General features: G+C 44.3%; 1 protein-coding gene across 2 annotated transcripts in view; it reads left to right on the forward strand.

The window, feature by feature from the left end:
* Positions 1–14,973, forward strand: part of CTDSPL (CTD small phosphatase like) — a 127,888-nt gene that overhangs the window by 81,871 nt on the left and 31,044 nt on the right. For both annotated transcript variants that reach the window (XM_032270262.1, XM_032270267.1), the window contains exon 2: positions 6,942–7,096. In XM_032270262.1, coding sequence (XP_032126153.1) covers positions 6,942–7,096 — 155 coding nt within the window. The remainder of the gene's footprint in view (positions 1–6,941; positions 7,097–14,973) is intronic.

Raw genomic sequence — 14,973 nt, forward strand, 5'->3', positions numbered from 1 at the left:
CTAGCATTGAAGCTTACATTTTCAGAGATAATCCTTTTTATTTCAAATCACATAAACCCATATACTGGCTTAGGGGCAAAAGGGAATTTGTTTTCCTACATAACTGAAATTTCCAGAAGGGACTGGTTTTAATAAAACTAAGTCCTCAGACAATGTCATCAGAAGTCTGTCCCTCTTTGTAACTCAGCTCCTTTTTTCTTGTTTTGGCTTCATGCTCAGGTAGGTATTTCTTACCAGGTGCAAAGATGGCTACCAGCAGCTCCAAGCTTACGTCCTGCCATGTTAAGAAACCCAGAAACAGGAGAACATCTCTTCCAACACAGCTTGCATGAATCCTTGTAGAGTCTTTGGCCCAGGGTGGGTCATGTGCCCATCCCTAAGCCAGTCACGTGGCTCTGATTGGCCAGGCCTTGTTAAAGGACAGAACATTGGTAGGATGAGAGTGGTTCCCCAGAGGAAGATAGAGGAACTTTTACTAGAAAGGAGGGTAATGGATTCTGGCAGGCAAAAAATGTCAGATGTCCGCTACACTCCCTATCTGTAACTGGTGCTTTGAAGATACTGGTTCTTGCTGCTGGGCCAGCACTCTGCCTAGAGAGACCAGGGAGGCATTTGGGGGGCTCCCTACGGAGGCTTCCTATCTTGTTAGAGAGGAAGGTAGCTGTCTATATGTGCACTTTAAGCTGCCCCATTCATAGACCCTCTCAAGCCCAGTGCTGGCAGATGGGAGGTCCCCAGCCCCTGGGAGGGTCTTAATTTGCTGGGCTGCAATGACACCAGGGCCGAAGCCTTGGCAGAAGCATTCGCTCCAAGGGCATATCCAGGAAAACAGAGCCACGTGTCACCCTGTCCCTCCTGTGGATACACAGGGACCAGGAGTAAGGCCTGTGTCACACATCTCCAGCTCTTCACAACCCTCTCCAGGGTTTTTGCTCCACCCGAGTTTGCTCAGAGAAATGGAGAAAGTTAAGTCTTAGGATCACCTCATGTACCTCTATCAAGGATTTCCCTTTACTCATTCTTGGGGTATCTGTGCCGATGGCATCTTTGTGTGCTAGAACCGGCTATCGGCATGCTTGCTTGCTTGCTTTTCTTTCTTTCTCTTTCTTTCTTTCTTTTTTTCTTTCTTTCTTTCTTTCTCTTTCTTTCTTTCTTTTTCTTTCTTTCTCTTTCTTTCTTTCTTCTTTCTTGTCCTGTCCTGTCCTGTCCTGTCCTTTCCTTTCCTTTCTTTTCTTTCTTTTCTTTTCGTTTCTTTTCTTTTCTTTTCTTTCCTTTTTTCTTCTTTCTCTTTCTTTTCTTGACAGAGCCTCACTCTGTTGCCCAGGCTGTAGTGCAGTGCTGGGATCTCAGCTCACTGCAACTTCCGCCTCCTAGATTCAAGCGATTCTTGCACCTCAGCCTCCTGAGTGTCTGAGATTAAGGACGCCCTCCACCACACCCCACTAATTTTTGTATTTTTAGTAGAGACAGGGTTTCGCCATGTTGCCCAGGCTGGTCTCAAACTCCTAACCTCAGGTGATCCACCCACCTCGGCCTCCCAAAGTGCTGGGATTACAGGAATGAGCTACAACTACACGGCATGTTTTCACTGGCAGGGATTAGGAGGAAAAGAAGGGTGGCCCTTCTAAGCAGCCTGGCCCCGGGTTGAGCCTTGGGAAAATGGCAGCATGTAGTTGCCTATTGGCGGACCCGGCAGGGGAGACTTCTGGGTCAGCTAGCCACCTCTGTGGTTCTCCTTGCATGGGCCTCCCCCATGCTCCTTTCTGATGTACAGCTTGAGGCAAGAAGTCCCTGGAACCAGATGCAGACCCAGCAGGCAGAATGCTCCGCAGAAGAGAGCTGAGCTTCAGCCCCAGAGGGAATTAAGTCAGGGGATTGGGAGGGAAAGTGTATGCTTCCTGCCCTCCACTTGAAAGCATTGTTCTTTTCCTAAGGGAAAACAGCCCCCAGCAGAGCTCACTGGGACACTCAACCCCTCCCTTTTCCTTCCCCATGTCTATATCTAATTTTTAGAGCAATTGATTAGAATCACTTCCTGAGATTTTTCTAGTTTTGCTTTCGGAGTTACAGTTTATATAACCAAGATCTGTTATAGCGAGCTGTGTCTCCTACTTGTCAGATATCAGAGCAAAAAATGTATGCCTGCAGAATCCAGCCTTTGATCCAGCGCTCCTAGAGAACCCCCACTTGTTTACGAAGCAAGAGCTTTTTTGGGACTGTAATACTAAAAGCTAAAATGTATAGGCCAGGTGTGGTGGCTCACAACTGTAATCCAGCACTTCGGGAGGCAAATCGCTTGAGCCTGAGGAGTTCAAGACCTGCCTGGACAACACGGCAAAACCCCATCTCTACTAAAAATAGAAAAATTGGGTGGGCGTGGTGGCATATAACTGTAGTCCCAGCTACTTGGGAGACTGAGGTGGGAGCATGTCTGGAGCCCTGGGGGTGGAAGTTGCAGTGAGCCAAGATTGCACCACTGTACTCCAGCCTGGGCGACAGAGTGAGACCCTGTCTTTGAAAAAACAAAAAGAAAAAAATATACAGAGTGCTTGCTCTATTCTAGGCACTATCCTGAGTACTTCATAATAACAATTCTCACAACAAACCTGTAAGATGGGTATTTATTATCCCCATTTTACAGATAAAGAAACTGAGGCAAAAAGAACTCACACAACTTGTCCAGGTCCTGTATTATTCCTGGTTGAGCCAGATTTTGCACCCAGGCAAGTTGGCATCAGATTCATAATTCATAATCACCCATATTCATAATCACCATATGTTCTTCTAACTCAATGGGCTTTACCTATCATGTCAAGAATTATGGGATGCAATATCAGCATCAGGGAAACAGGTCAAGAAGCTACCATAGTGGTCCAGGGACAAAATGATGAGGACCTGAGCCAGGATAGAGCAGGGGCAAGGAGTTGCTAAGGACAGATTTAAGAACCGATTAGGATGTCAACCAACAACTTAGTGAGAGAAGGAGGGCAATAGATATTTAGCTTAGGAGATTGGTACCTGAGTGAAGAGGGGAGTGGTGAGCCCCATTTAGACATGCTGAGTCAGAGGCACCCAGAGGAGATGTCTGGCAGACAGGTGGATGAACTGGCCTGGCCTGAAGACACAGCTCAGTCATACACACATTCATTTGGGAGCTTAGTGGCCAAAGAACAAACAAACTCCACAGGGTGGTTAGTGAAGACTTCCCAGGTGCCGTTGGCTTCCAGCCACGCCCTGAAAAGCAGGATGCTCTGAGAAGTGGGGAAATGCGGCGAGGAGGAGTGGGAGAAGGATGTCATTGCGATGAGGAGTCTGCCATGGAGGAAGAGGGGAGTAAGGTGGGCAGGTACTGTGTTTGGATAGTGGAGGTTATCAGGGAAAACTGACAGAAAGGCTCTGGAATGACTTTTGATGACTTCTTCCTCCTAAGTCAGATTTTTAAAAATGAAAATTGTTATGGAATATTTTAGACTGATATTCATAGTTGCTACTCCCTCCTTTGCTCTTCCAAAGTAATTTCTTAAAACTAATATTATGGGGAGATGTATGCATTAAACTATCTTTAATATCCTAAGAGACCTTGTTCTTGGAGACCTGGGCCACTAGGAGACCTCTCATGTGTCTTATCAGTGGAAACATCTAAAGGGGCAAGCGAGGAAAGTGGTGAGAGGTAAAGTCTTAGTCAAAGCACAGAGGCAACAAGACCCCTTTTGTGTGTAAGCGGCGGGGAGGGTGAGTAGTGGGGCACGGAGGCCAGATGAGAGAGCCAGTGGGAGCGTTCTCCTGGGGAAAGGACACTTCTTTGGTACCTTCTTTTCACATGGGCCTCCTCTGGTTTTGAGGTGGATATGTGCAGTCTGGTCGATATCACAGACCAGGACTGGCTGTGGGCTGTGGCATAGCCACGTTGCTTCTGCAAGGCTGAGAACACTGCTGTTGCCTGGTTTGCCCCATGGGCTTGGAGTGTAGAAGCATAGGAATCAGCTTGAAGGTTGAGGGGTAGAAGGGGGGTATGGTTTAGAAACAGCACAAAGTTGCCGAAAGACAGTTCAAAAGATTGTTTACTTTCCCCCCGTTATTAGAGCAATACATAATTATCAGAAAACATTTGGAAAATGTGGAAGAAATGTAAACATTCATAGTCTGACAATTACTGTTAGCCTTTTGACATACTTCTTGCAAATCTTTTCTCAATTATAATCTGTTTTAGTTTGCTTTGCTTAATTATGATCAAATCAAATATATAATAATATGTTTAACTTTTTGATCTAATGTTATAATGTCAACATTTGTCCATTAAACTGTGAACTTTTATTTTATGTGTCGACCAAAATTCTCTTACCAGTTTATAAGCAAACCAAGGACCTTCTGGATGATAGCTGAGGGAGAAGTAGCAGCTGGGGCTGGAAGGCGGGAGGGTTATTAGTCCAGAGCACTCGTGTCTGGAGCCCTATTCAGGAGCAAGTGAATGCTGAGGGTGGGTGAGGCCAGTGCTGGTCCTAAGGAAATCCTTCCATTTACCATTCCCACCTCTCCTGATTTTGAGAGTTCTATACCAATCCAAGAGTGATTAGCAAATTAGCCACTGAGCCTCCAGGAGGTTCCTGCAGGCCCTAGAACTAACCTTATTTGAAAGAAAGAATCCTGGAACCTCCCACAGCAATGAAAATGAGACCACTTTGGCTGCTTCACTCTTTATACAAAGAAGGGAAGACCTGGGTAAGCTGCCCTTTCCCTGTTGGCCTCCCAGGCGCTCAGCTGATGACCGACTCCATTAGCTGTGTGGAGCTTCTGTAGAGTAAGTAATCATGTGGTGGAAATTATGAGTAGTGTACTGGCTCCAGGTTTATGATTTTTTTTAGTATGTAAGTTCATTTGTTAATTAGCTGGTTAGTTATGGGGAAGATCCATATGATCCAAGGATGAAAATAGGACCTGGGAAGGTGCTTTCTGCAGACTGCTCAGTGTCTCTGAGACATGAACAAATAGCTTGTTTACTTGCAGAGGAATGTGCTATCAGCCAGGGATTCTTTTTCTTCCCCTGACTAAATTATCTGAGCATGGCATAAAAATTAAAACACCCAGAGTAACAATGAAATGGTTTAACGAATCATTTATATTAAATACGAGTTTATTGCAATGCCCTTCTCTCCCTAGTTGGCATGTTCCCCCCTTCTTAATCTAACCGAAATTGTTTCAAGATTATATTCATCGTGGCACATGGGGAAATCACACACTTCTGAAACAGGCCCCCTTGGGTTTGAATCCGGCAAAGGAACCGACACAGTCCTGCCGTATTTTCTCAATAGTTGTATTTTCTCAGCAGGAAGATGGAAACAGTAACACCTAGGTCCATAGGAGCATGTGAGATGAGGTTTGTGAGTACTGGCACCTCGAGGGCTGGCCCTTGGTAAACAGCGGTTATTATCTCTTCGCACACTGCCACTTAGGAGACCCGTATGCCTTGCGGAATGGCCTGGACTGGCCTGGCCTCCCTTTGAGATGAGATGCCTAAAATGAGATGCCTGGTGCTCTGTGACATGCACCCAAGGATGCTTGAGGCAGATAAAAACAGCCAGCTTTCCCAGAGATTTATGGTTCTGAAGCTCATCTTTAGTAAGTACAGATCTTAAATTCATACTTACTGGGCCATTTGCCCAAACCCAGACTAGAAACCATTCATCTCAGTGGAGTTGCTGGAATCACAGCTTTTCAGTCCTTTTTCAGAATTTCCGTCTGAATGCACTTAGCTTTGCTGCTGGCAGAAGAGTACCCCGAAAACATTCAGCAAAGGTTTTGTGATCTCTTGGGAGGAAAGGTGTTACACAAATCACTCGTAAGTGCGCAAGAAGAGGAATTGTGCCAGAATTGCTTTTTGGGAGAAGAGATAACTCCAACAGTTATCCTGTGGACTGAAGTCATTTCCTGCACTGGCGATTTTCCCATTAACCCTAAGCATGGTCCCTTGCCTGCAGCCTCTCCTCTGAGCACCCCTGACCCACCCAGGCATGGTATGTGGTGGGACAGTCCCAGCTGCATTCCCAGGCAAATACTCCTGCCCCTCCAAGTTGTTAGTCCTCCCCTGGGGGGTGTTTTTCATCTATACTAATTTTCACCTTTTATTCCTGACTTGTGGCAGCTTGTCCTGAGCTTTGGATAAACTGAAAGGATGTGTCACTCCCTCCAGTGCCTTAGTTCAGGACAGGCCAGGGCACAGTATTGCCCTGGATCTCATGAAGACGGGCTTTGCCCTGGCTGGTCCTGTTTAGGCAGGAACACGTGTTCTGTATCCCACATCTCCTGCTGTTTATGTTTTTTAAGTGTAATTGAAGCCTTCAGCCCTAAGCACTGTGGATCCAGGCCCCCACCAACTTCTTGACAAACTCTTGGCGAGTTTAAGCAGGCAGTTCTTTTGTGCCTTTGCATGTCTTATTTCTTAACCCACAAAGTTAGTCATTTCCATAGTGAGCAGGGGCTGTCCAAGAACCTAGGTTCAAAGTGATTCTTTCTTGATATCTGTAATGGAGAGATGTTTCCCAGGGAGTGTCAAGTCTGATTTGTGCCTGAAAAGATATTTGTTTTGAAGTAGTGCTTGGTGCAGGGTGGGAATACCTCATCTGCTGTGTTGAGGAATGCAGATGGGGACTGACCCTGCAGGTGGGTCAGTTAATAAGCAAGCAGCCCCTGCTGGGCTGAGGTCAAAGGGATCCTGTCCAGCCAGAGGGATTGGACTCCATTGACCAGCTGGCTCCTGGGATTAACATGGGATTAACAGTTCTCTAGAGTAACTTTCAGGAGCCCCTCATCTTCTCCTCCTGAGCAGACTCTCAGGGCTGGAATCAGGGGCCTGGGGGGCAACTGCACACTCAAATTTTCACATTAAATTACACCTCTCAGTACATACTGCAGTTGGACACAGCGTGCTCTGTTTCTGTTTCCAGCTTCCCAGTGCAACGTCAGCTTAAAGAAGCAGAGGAGCCGCAGCATCCTTAGCTCCTTCTTCTGCTGCTTCCGTGATTACAATGTGGAGGCCCCTCCACCCAGCAGCCCCAGTGTGCTTCCGCCACTGGTGGAGGAGAATGGTGGGCTTCAGAAGGTCAGTACTGATGCGGAGCCGTGCACGTCATAAAGCTGCAGCAGCGGCCTGTCTGTCCCATCCTTGATGAACATCCTTAATAAGAATATGCCATAGTGTGTGTACAGCCATTTACTTAAAGAGTTGAAATTACCAAGAAAAGTAACCTTTTTTGATAAAGGGTATCTCATTTAGCAACCAAGGGTTATGTTTGATGGCAGTTAAATGAGTCACTTCACATTTTTATAACATTCTCTCTTGGGAAACTGAATGCATGAAATAGTTAAACAACTAGTCGCAGACTCACAAATAGGTAAAAAGAGAAACAGACATAGAGAAGAGCTGATAATAACATAATTGCGTTTAACTACCTTGTTTAACAACAAACATGTGTTATATGTTCTTTTGTATGTATCAAATAAAATATGTCAGATTGTCACAATAGGTCAAAAACCAAAATCTACCCACGTGCTGTCTAACAGACACATCTGAAACGAAGTTACTCAGAACAGTTATAAGTATAAGGATGAGGCCAGGGGCATGGTGGCTCATGCCTGTAATCCCAGCACTTTGGGAAGTCGAGGCGGGCAGATCACTTGAGGTCAGTAGTTTGAGCCCAGCCTGGCCAGCATGGCGAAACCCCTTCTCTAGTAAAAACACAAAAATTATCCGGGCGTGGTGGTAGGCACCTGTAATCCCAGCTACTCAGGAGGCTGAGGCTAGAGAATCACTTGAACCCAGAAGGCAGAGGTTACAGTGAGCCAAGATCGCACCACGGCACTCCAGCCTGGGCGACAAGAGTAAAATTAAAAGTACAAGGAAGAAAGATGAGTGAAGAGACCTCATACAAGTATAAATTAAAAGAAAACAAGGGTTACAATTTAATCTCAGTCAAAATGGAATTTCAGGTAAAAATCACTTAAAGATTATTCTTCATCATGAAGCTAGTTGCCATTCGAGGATACAAAAGTCATAAAACTTTATGTTCCAAATAACATGAGCAAAGGACATGAACAGGTAATTCACAAAGTAAGAAATACAGATAGTCAAATGTGAAAAAAGAAAAATGTTGCACACATAAACATATGAAAAATATGTAACATGTTTAGTAATCAAAGAAATGCAAACTAAATAATGAGATACTGCCTTCCAGCTTTCAACTTATCAAAGATGTTTTTAAACATAATATTTGGCTTTAGCATGGAGTGGCAGGAGGGAGGGTAGAGAATGTAAATAAGTTGCTGGTTAACAGTGTTAATTGGCTGGGCGCGGTGGCTCACGCCTATAATCCCAGCACTTTGGGAGGCCGAGGCGGGTGGATCACGAGGTCAAGAGATCGAGACCATCCTGGTCAACATGGTGAAACCCCGTCTCTACTAAAAATACAAAAAATTAGCTGGGCATGGTGGCGCGTGCCTGTAATCCCAGCTACTCAGGAGGCTGAGGCAGGAGAATTGCCTGAACCCAGGAGGCGGAGGTTGCGGTGAGCCGAGATCGCGCCATTGCACTCCAGCCTGGGTGACAAGAGCGAAACTCCGTCTCAAAAAAAAAAAAAAAAAAACAGGGTTAATTGGTGACACCTTTCTGGTGGAAAATTTGGTATAGTGTCTCTCTTGCTCTTTCACACACATACACAAGCATTTATAAGACTAGACGGATGTATGCCAAAATATGAAGAGGTTATCTCAGATTGCTCATACTGGTGGAATTATAGTGACGATTTTCTCCTTCCCTCTATGCTTTCTCCCCTCAGCTTTCATAAAATCAGTTTAAATTACTTTTATGATTTAAAAAATTATTTTAAAACTACATATGGATGTAAAGAAGGGAATTCTGGGAAGATGATACCTGAGCACATGGCTCTATTAAAATTCCCTCCCAACATAAACCCAGGGGGGCATGCTGGGAGAGCCTGGAAAGTGCATTAAGGCCCACAGTTTTTCTGACACCTTTAGGGTAGAGAGCAGGCATAGGATTCATTCCCTCTGGTACTCAGTGAGAAGCAGGGAACCACCAGCAGAGGAAAATGCTTGTGTCTCCCTGAGTCCTTGGACAAACACTCGAATGTATAGTCCTGTGAGGTCAACTAGCCAGCAGGAGCTGGCAGATCACTGTGAAAAGGGCCCGACTGCCCACACAATGTGTGTGGTCCTTGGAGGGGCTGCCCTGGTGAGTTGGACTGCTTCCAGTGCTTGTGCCTTGGAGGAGCCAGTGTATAGGGGCTTTCTTCATCTCTGAGGTTTATTAACTTGGGCTCTGCTGGGCCGTGAAAAAAGCCCTCCTTGCTGGGCCTTGCAGTCCTCCCTCATTTGTCATGTCCCAGAGAGCCTCGTAGACTGACCTGCACAGACACTAAGGGAACATACAACCTGTCGCAAGCAAAGAAAAATGCAGCCTCCACTGAGAAGGTCCAAGTCGAAAAAGCTGGAGTGAGACTCCCACTGAGGTAAAAATAATGGACAAGATGGAAAAGAACTTTAATGGACAACTCAGGAAATGAATTATGAGTGCAAAAGCAACATTTGGAACTTAAAAACTCATGATTTCTAAATATAAAAATTCAGTAAACAAACAGAAAAAGAGAATGGTCATTGCTGGGAACTGAATTCGTGTTCTGGAAAAGCAAGTGGAAGAAGAAATATCTTACAATTCAGACCAGAAACACAGAGAGGGTACTTGTGAGAGGGGACAGCAGGCATCTAGGAGATGGAACATGCAAATGTTAGGAGTTCCAGAAAGAGAAAAAGTAGTAGAAGAAAATTTTCTTGAGCTGAAAACAAAGCTTGCCTCTGCAGATTGAAGGAGCTTACCAGGTCCACAACAGGATTAGTAAAGGAGCACATGCCTAGATGTATCTGTTGAAATTCTGAAATTTAAGGACAAAAAGAAATTCTTGCAAGCTACTAGAATAAGTTATTTTCAAGGAAAACAATTATATTAGTATCAGACTTCTCATCAGCAACACTAAAAGCCAGAAGACTATGAAAAAATGTTTATAGGCTACTGAGAGAAAAAAATATAAACCAAAAATTCTGTATGTGACCAAGATATCATTTATCTATTGAGACAAAAGTTTTTAAAATATGTGATGATTCAGAGAGGGAACAAAAATTAATCTGGTTGAGATTGATACTCAGTTATGGTATAATAATTAAAACTGTTAGAAATAGGCTGGGTACAGTGGCTCATACCTGTAATCCCAGGACTTTGAGAGGCTAAGGCAGGAGGATCGCTTCAGCCCAGAAGTTTGAGACTAGCCTGGGCAACATAGGGAAACCGCATCTCTACAAAAAAAAAAAAAAAAAAAAAAATTATTAGCTAGGGGTGGAGGTGTGCACTTGCAGTCTCTGCTGCTGTGGAGGCTGAGGTGGGAGGATTGCTTGAGCCCAGGAGGTCGAGGCTGCAGTGAGCCATGATCGCACCACTGCCCTCCAGCCTGGGTAACAGAGCAAGACCGTGTCTCAAAAAACAATGTAGAAATAAATGTAATTATTAGGAATAGAACTGTAACAAACGGCACAATTGGAAAAGTAGATCTTTAAAATTCACAGAGGGAGAAAGGAGAAATAAACAAATTGAACAAGCCATGAAAATTAAGGAAAGGGAAAAGGAACAAATAACAGATAATAAATAGCAAACATAATGTAAAGAATAGGCATAAGACCAAGTTTCATGAGCCAGATTCTTCTAACAAAGACCAAGACTACATCAGGCTGGTTTGACAAATTCAGCTGTGTGATATTTCCAAGAATATACCTGCCATCAAATAGGAATGATTTTGTCAGTAAATAAAAACCGCTGGGCACAGTGGCTTATGCCTGTAATCCCTACATTTGATAGGCCAAGGAAGGAGGATTACTTGAGGCCTGGAGATTGAGGCTGCAGTGAGCCTTAACTGCCCTCCAGCCCACTGTGGGCTCCAGAGCAAGATCTGTCAAGAAAGGAGGCGGGGATGGGGGGATGTGGGGGGGAAGAAAGCTGACAAACAATAGCTTAGACAAATGGGGGATTATTTTTCTCACATAAAAAGCCTGAGTCAGGTAGTTGCTGGGGTTGATTTAGATTTCTGATGATGTCATCAAGAACCTGTCCTGTCTTTCTGCTCCTCTATCCTTGGTATGTTTGCCTTCATCCTGTTTGCTATTTATGATCTCAAAGTCACAAGCTTCAGATATCATGACTACATTTAAAGGAAAAAGACGGGGAGGGGCGGCACTGGCCATGCCTGTCCCTTTTATGGAAAGTAAATGCTTTCACAGAAAAACCCAGGAGACTTCTGCTTATGTCTTATTGGCCTGACATAGTCCCTGGCAGATTTACTTACTGCCAAAATCATTTCTATCTGATGACAGGTATATTCTTGGAAACACCATACAGCTGAATTAGTCAAACCAATTGGATAAAGCAGTTTGTCACATGGCTACCCAATAGCAACAGGGGAGAAGTTGAGCCTAGCATATTCCTGCTCTCAACAAAATCAGGAGAAGGGAGGAATGACTAATGAGTAGATATACTAGTCAGAATGGGTTTGTTTAGGCTTCAGTAACAACCTCAGAGCCACAGAGGCTTAAACAATGAAAGTCTATTTTTCACTCATGCTACTTCTTTATAATGGGTTGGCTGGAGCTGAGCTTCTGTTCTGTGGCACTATCCAGCAGAAATGTCATACGAGTCACATATATAATTCAATTTTTTTCCAGTAGCCACATTAATAAAAATATTTTTAAAACAATTGAAATTAATTTTAATAAAATTTTATTTAACTATACCCCAAATATTTCAATATGTAATCAATAGGAAAAAAAACATTTTAGTCAGTTTATATTCTTTTTATCTTACTACTTCAAAATCTGATGTGTACTTTACACTTACAGCACATCTTAATTTGACCAGCCACATTTCGTGTGCTCAGTAGCCACATATGAGTAGGAGCTACCGTACCAGACAGTGTAACCTTCTTATCCTCATTCACGTGCCTACGCTGAGGAAGAACCCATCTCTTTGCTTCCGTGACTGTCACAGCAGGACAAAGGAATGTGATCAATCACACTGGCTGTTAAAGTTTTCACTGAGAAAACTCAAAAAAATATGCTTCATTTCAACTTACATATTGTTGGTTAAAGTAAGTCACAGCCAGGCACAGTGGCTCACGCCTGTAATCCCAACACTTTGGGAGGCCGAGGTGGGCAGATCATCTGAGGTCAGGAGTTTGAGACCAGTAATGCCAACATAGTGAAATCCTGTCTCTGCTAAAAATACAAAAATTCGCTGGGCATGGTTGTGGGTGCCTATCGTCCCAGCTACTTAGGAGGCTGAGGCGGGAGAATCACTTGAACCTGGGAGGCAGAGGTTGCAGTGAGCCAAGATCGTGCCATTGCACTCCAGCCTGGGCAACAAGAGTGAAATTCCATCTAAGAAAAAAGTAAGTCACATGACTGCATCTAACTTCAAGGGGAATGGAAGTGTAATCCTCCCACATATTTAGAAAGAAAACTGGAATTATTTGATGGACAGGCTAATGACAATTACAGTAGGTGACAGTTTCTGACACAGCATCTAACATATAGATAAAGGAAGGTAGAAAATAAAGAATTGGGCAAAATATATAAGGCAGATTAAACAGAAAGAAAGCAAGGGTGGCAACGTTAATATCAGATAAAGCAGAATTCAAAAGCATTATACAGGAAAAATGGGGGCACTTTATGACAAACTGTCTAATACATGAACTGTATAGTAGCCCATAAACCTTTATATATAAAATCAACAATGCCGCCAAAGAAGAAAACTAAACATGATAAAAAGCTGTCTTCTAAAAATAAACAGCAAACAACACAGGCAAATCAATGGTAGGTTCTGGCTAATGGAATAAGCCAAGAAAATGAGACAATTGGTATCAACATGGAAAAGACACAAAATTAGTCTTATTTGCAGATGACATGATTGTTTACAAAGAAAACCCAAAAGACTGTACCAAAGTTGATTCAAATCATTAAAAGATTTTGATGTCTCATGTTTATGAGAAATGTGTGTGCTGTTTCTGGATAGAAGGGCTTAAGTTCCTCCGGGACAAACAGTGTCAAAGAATAGCCAAGAAACTTTTAGAAGAAAACAAGGAAGACAGCTTGCCTTGACAGATATTAAACCTTATTCTGCATATTAGTGGAATATGTACGGGGGTCCCCTGTAATCGCTATTCCAGGCCCTGGAATTCCAGAGATTCTGACCTCTCCTCTCAGTGTGCATTCCTCATGCTGTCCCTCCCCCGATATAAAAATCACTGGTAGAGAATTGCCGTAAGTGAAGAGAACATAGTTTGTACCCCAGGCCTGTAGAGGAGAAAAAAGAGGAGAATGGCTGCTATTTAAAAGTTACTTAAAAATAGGGTCTATGTAGATGAAATGATAGGGAGAGATGTCATGGCACCCCTGGAAGCTTTCCTGGGATACTCAGCTGCATCTATCAGGAAACAGAAGCATTTGAAGGCAGTTCCTCCAGCAAAGCTGAGCTCACTTGGACTTGGTGTTCTTTCATGAACTTCCTTCTATTAACATTTGTCAAGATGGCTTTTTAAAGAATTATGATAACTTTGAGTTAATATAGTTAATCCAAAGTGGCAGTGATACATTATTTGCATAACACTTGACTGGTCAACCCAGGAGACCAGACGACAGAGAAAGAGCCCTGTGAGAGTGGGGTGGCGAATTCCCAGAGGAGGACCCTGTGCCTCTTGCACTCAGCTTGATCAGGACAGAACACAAAGCCTAGGCCTGTTAGATGTGGAAGCAGATTTCAGGTCCAGTTCTACTGCCGAGTCCTTGGGTATCTGTGCCTCTCGGAATTCAGCATGCCAGAGGAAGAGGGAAGGCCATGGACAGAATGGGACAGATGACCTCTAGGGTTCCATCCACCCTGCATGTTCACTTTTGCCCTGGAGAAATGGAGATTTGGAGCCTTTGGGTTTCCAGCTGCTTCTGCAGCAGTGGCTTATGGTAGCAGCCATTGCCACCATCACAGCCGCAACCTGGACCTACAGGCCAGAAGCCTCCAGTGGCTGGGAGGAGTCAGCACCCCAATGGCAAAGACCACGGAGGACCTCTAAGGGCAAGGACGTTGTAAAACGCATTGCTGGACACTCACAAATACATACATTCCTCATGGTGTATATATACACATACATACATGTAAGCTTCTAGGGTCATTTTCAAGCCCAAATATCTTTCTAGATCAGCACCTTTGCTTGCTCATGGTGGGCGTTTTGTCAGGCCCTTCAGATGCATTGTGGTGATCTTTCACATTAATGTGCTCGTCTCATCGGAAGTATGTTCCGGAGGTGTGCCTCTGTGCAAGGGCTGTCTGCAGTCTCCTACTAGAGCTGCGCTTCTCAACCAGGGATGATTTTGCCCTCCAGGGAACATGTGGCAATGTCTGAAGGCAGACTGCCACTAGAAAGGGAAGGAGCGTCTGCTGACATCTGGTGAGTGGAGGCCAGGGATGCTGTTAAGCATGCTGCAACAAGTAAGACGTCCCTCACAAGAGAATGTCACTAGTTCTACTCTAGTGAGCCAGCTGCGTGTGGCAGCACACACCTGTAGCCCCAGCTACTCAGGAGGCCGAGGCAGGAGGATGGCTTGAACCAGGAGTTTGAGGCTGCAGTGAGCCATGATCACACCACTGCACTCCAACCTGGGTGACAGCAAGACCCCGTCTGTAAAATAAAATAAAAATAAGGAGACCCAATAGGACTCTGGTTAAAATCTCGTCCACCAAATACTATGCTGTCGTAAAGCACAAAAAGAGGTCGTGTCATTTGCAGCAACGTGGATGGAGCTGGAGGCCATTAATCTAAGCAGACTAATGCAGGAACAGAAAACCAAATACCACACGTTGTCACTTATAAG

The sequence above is a fragment of the Sapajus apella genome, unplaced genomic scaffold, assembly GCF_009761245.1.
Source record: "Sapajus apella isolate SASKATOON/1434 unplaced genomic scaffold, GSC_monkey_1.0 scaffold4, whole genome shotgun sequence".
Taxonomy (NCBI): domain Eukaryota; kingdom Metazoa; phylum Chordata; class Mammalia; order Primates; family Cebidae; genus Sapajus; species Sapajus apella.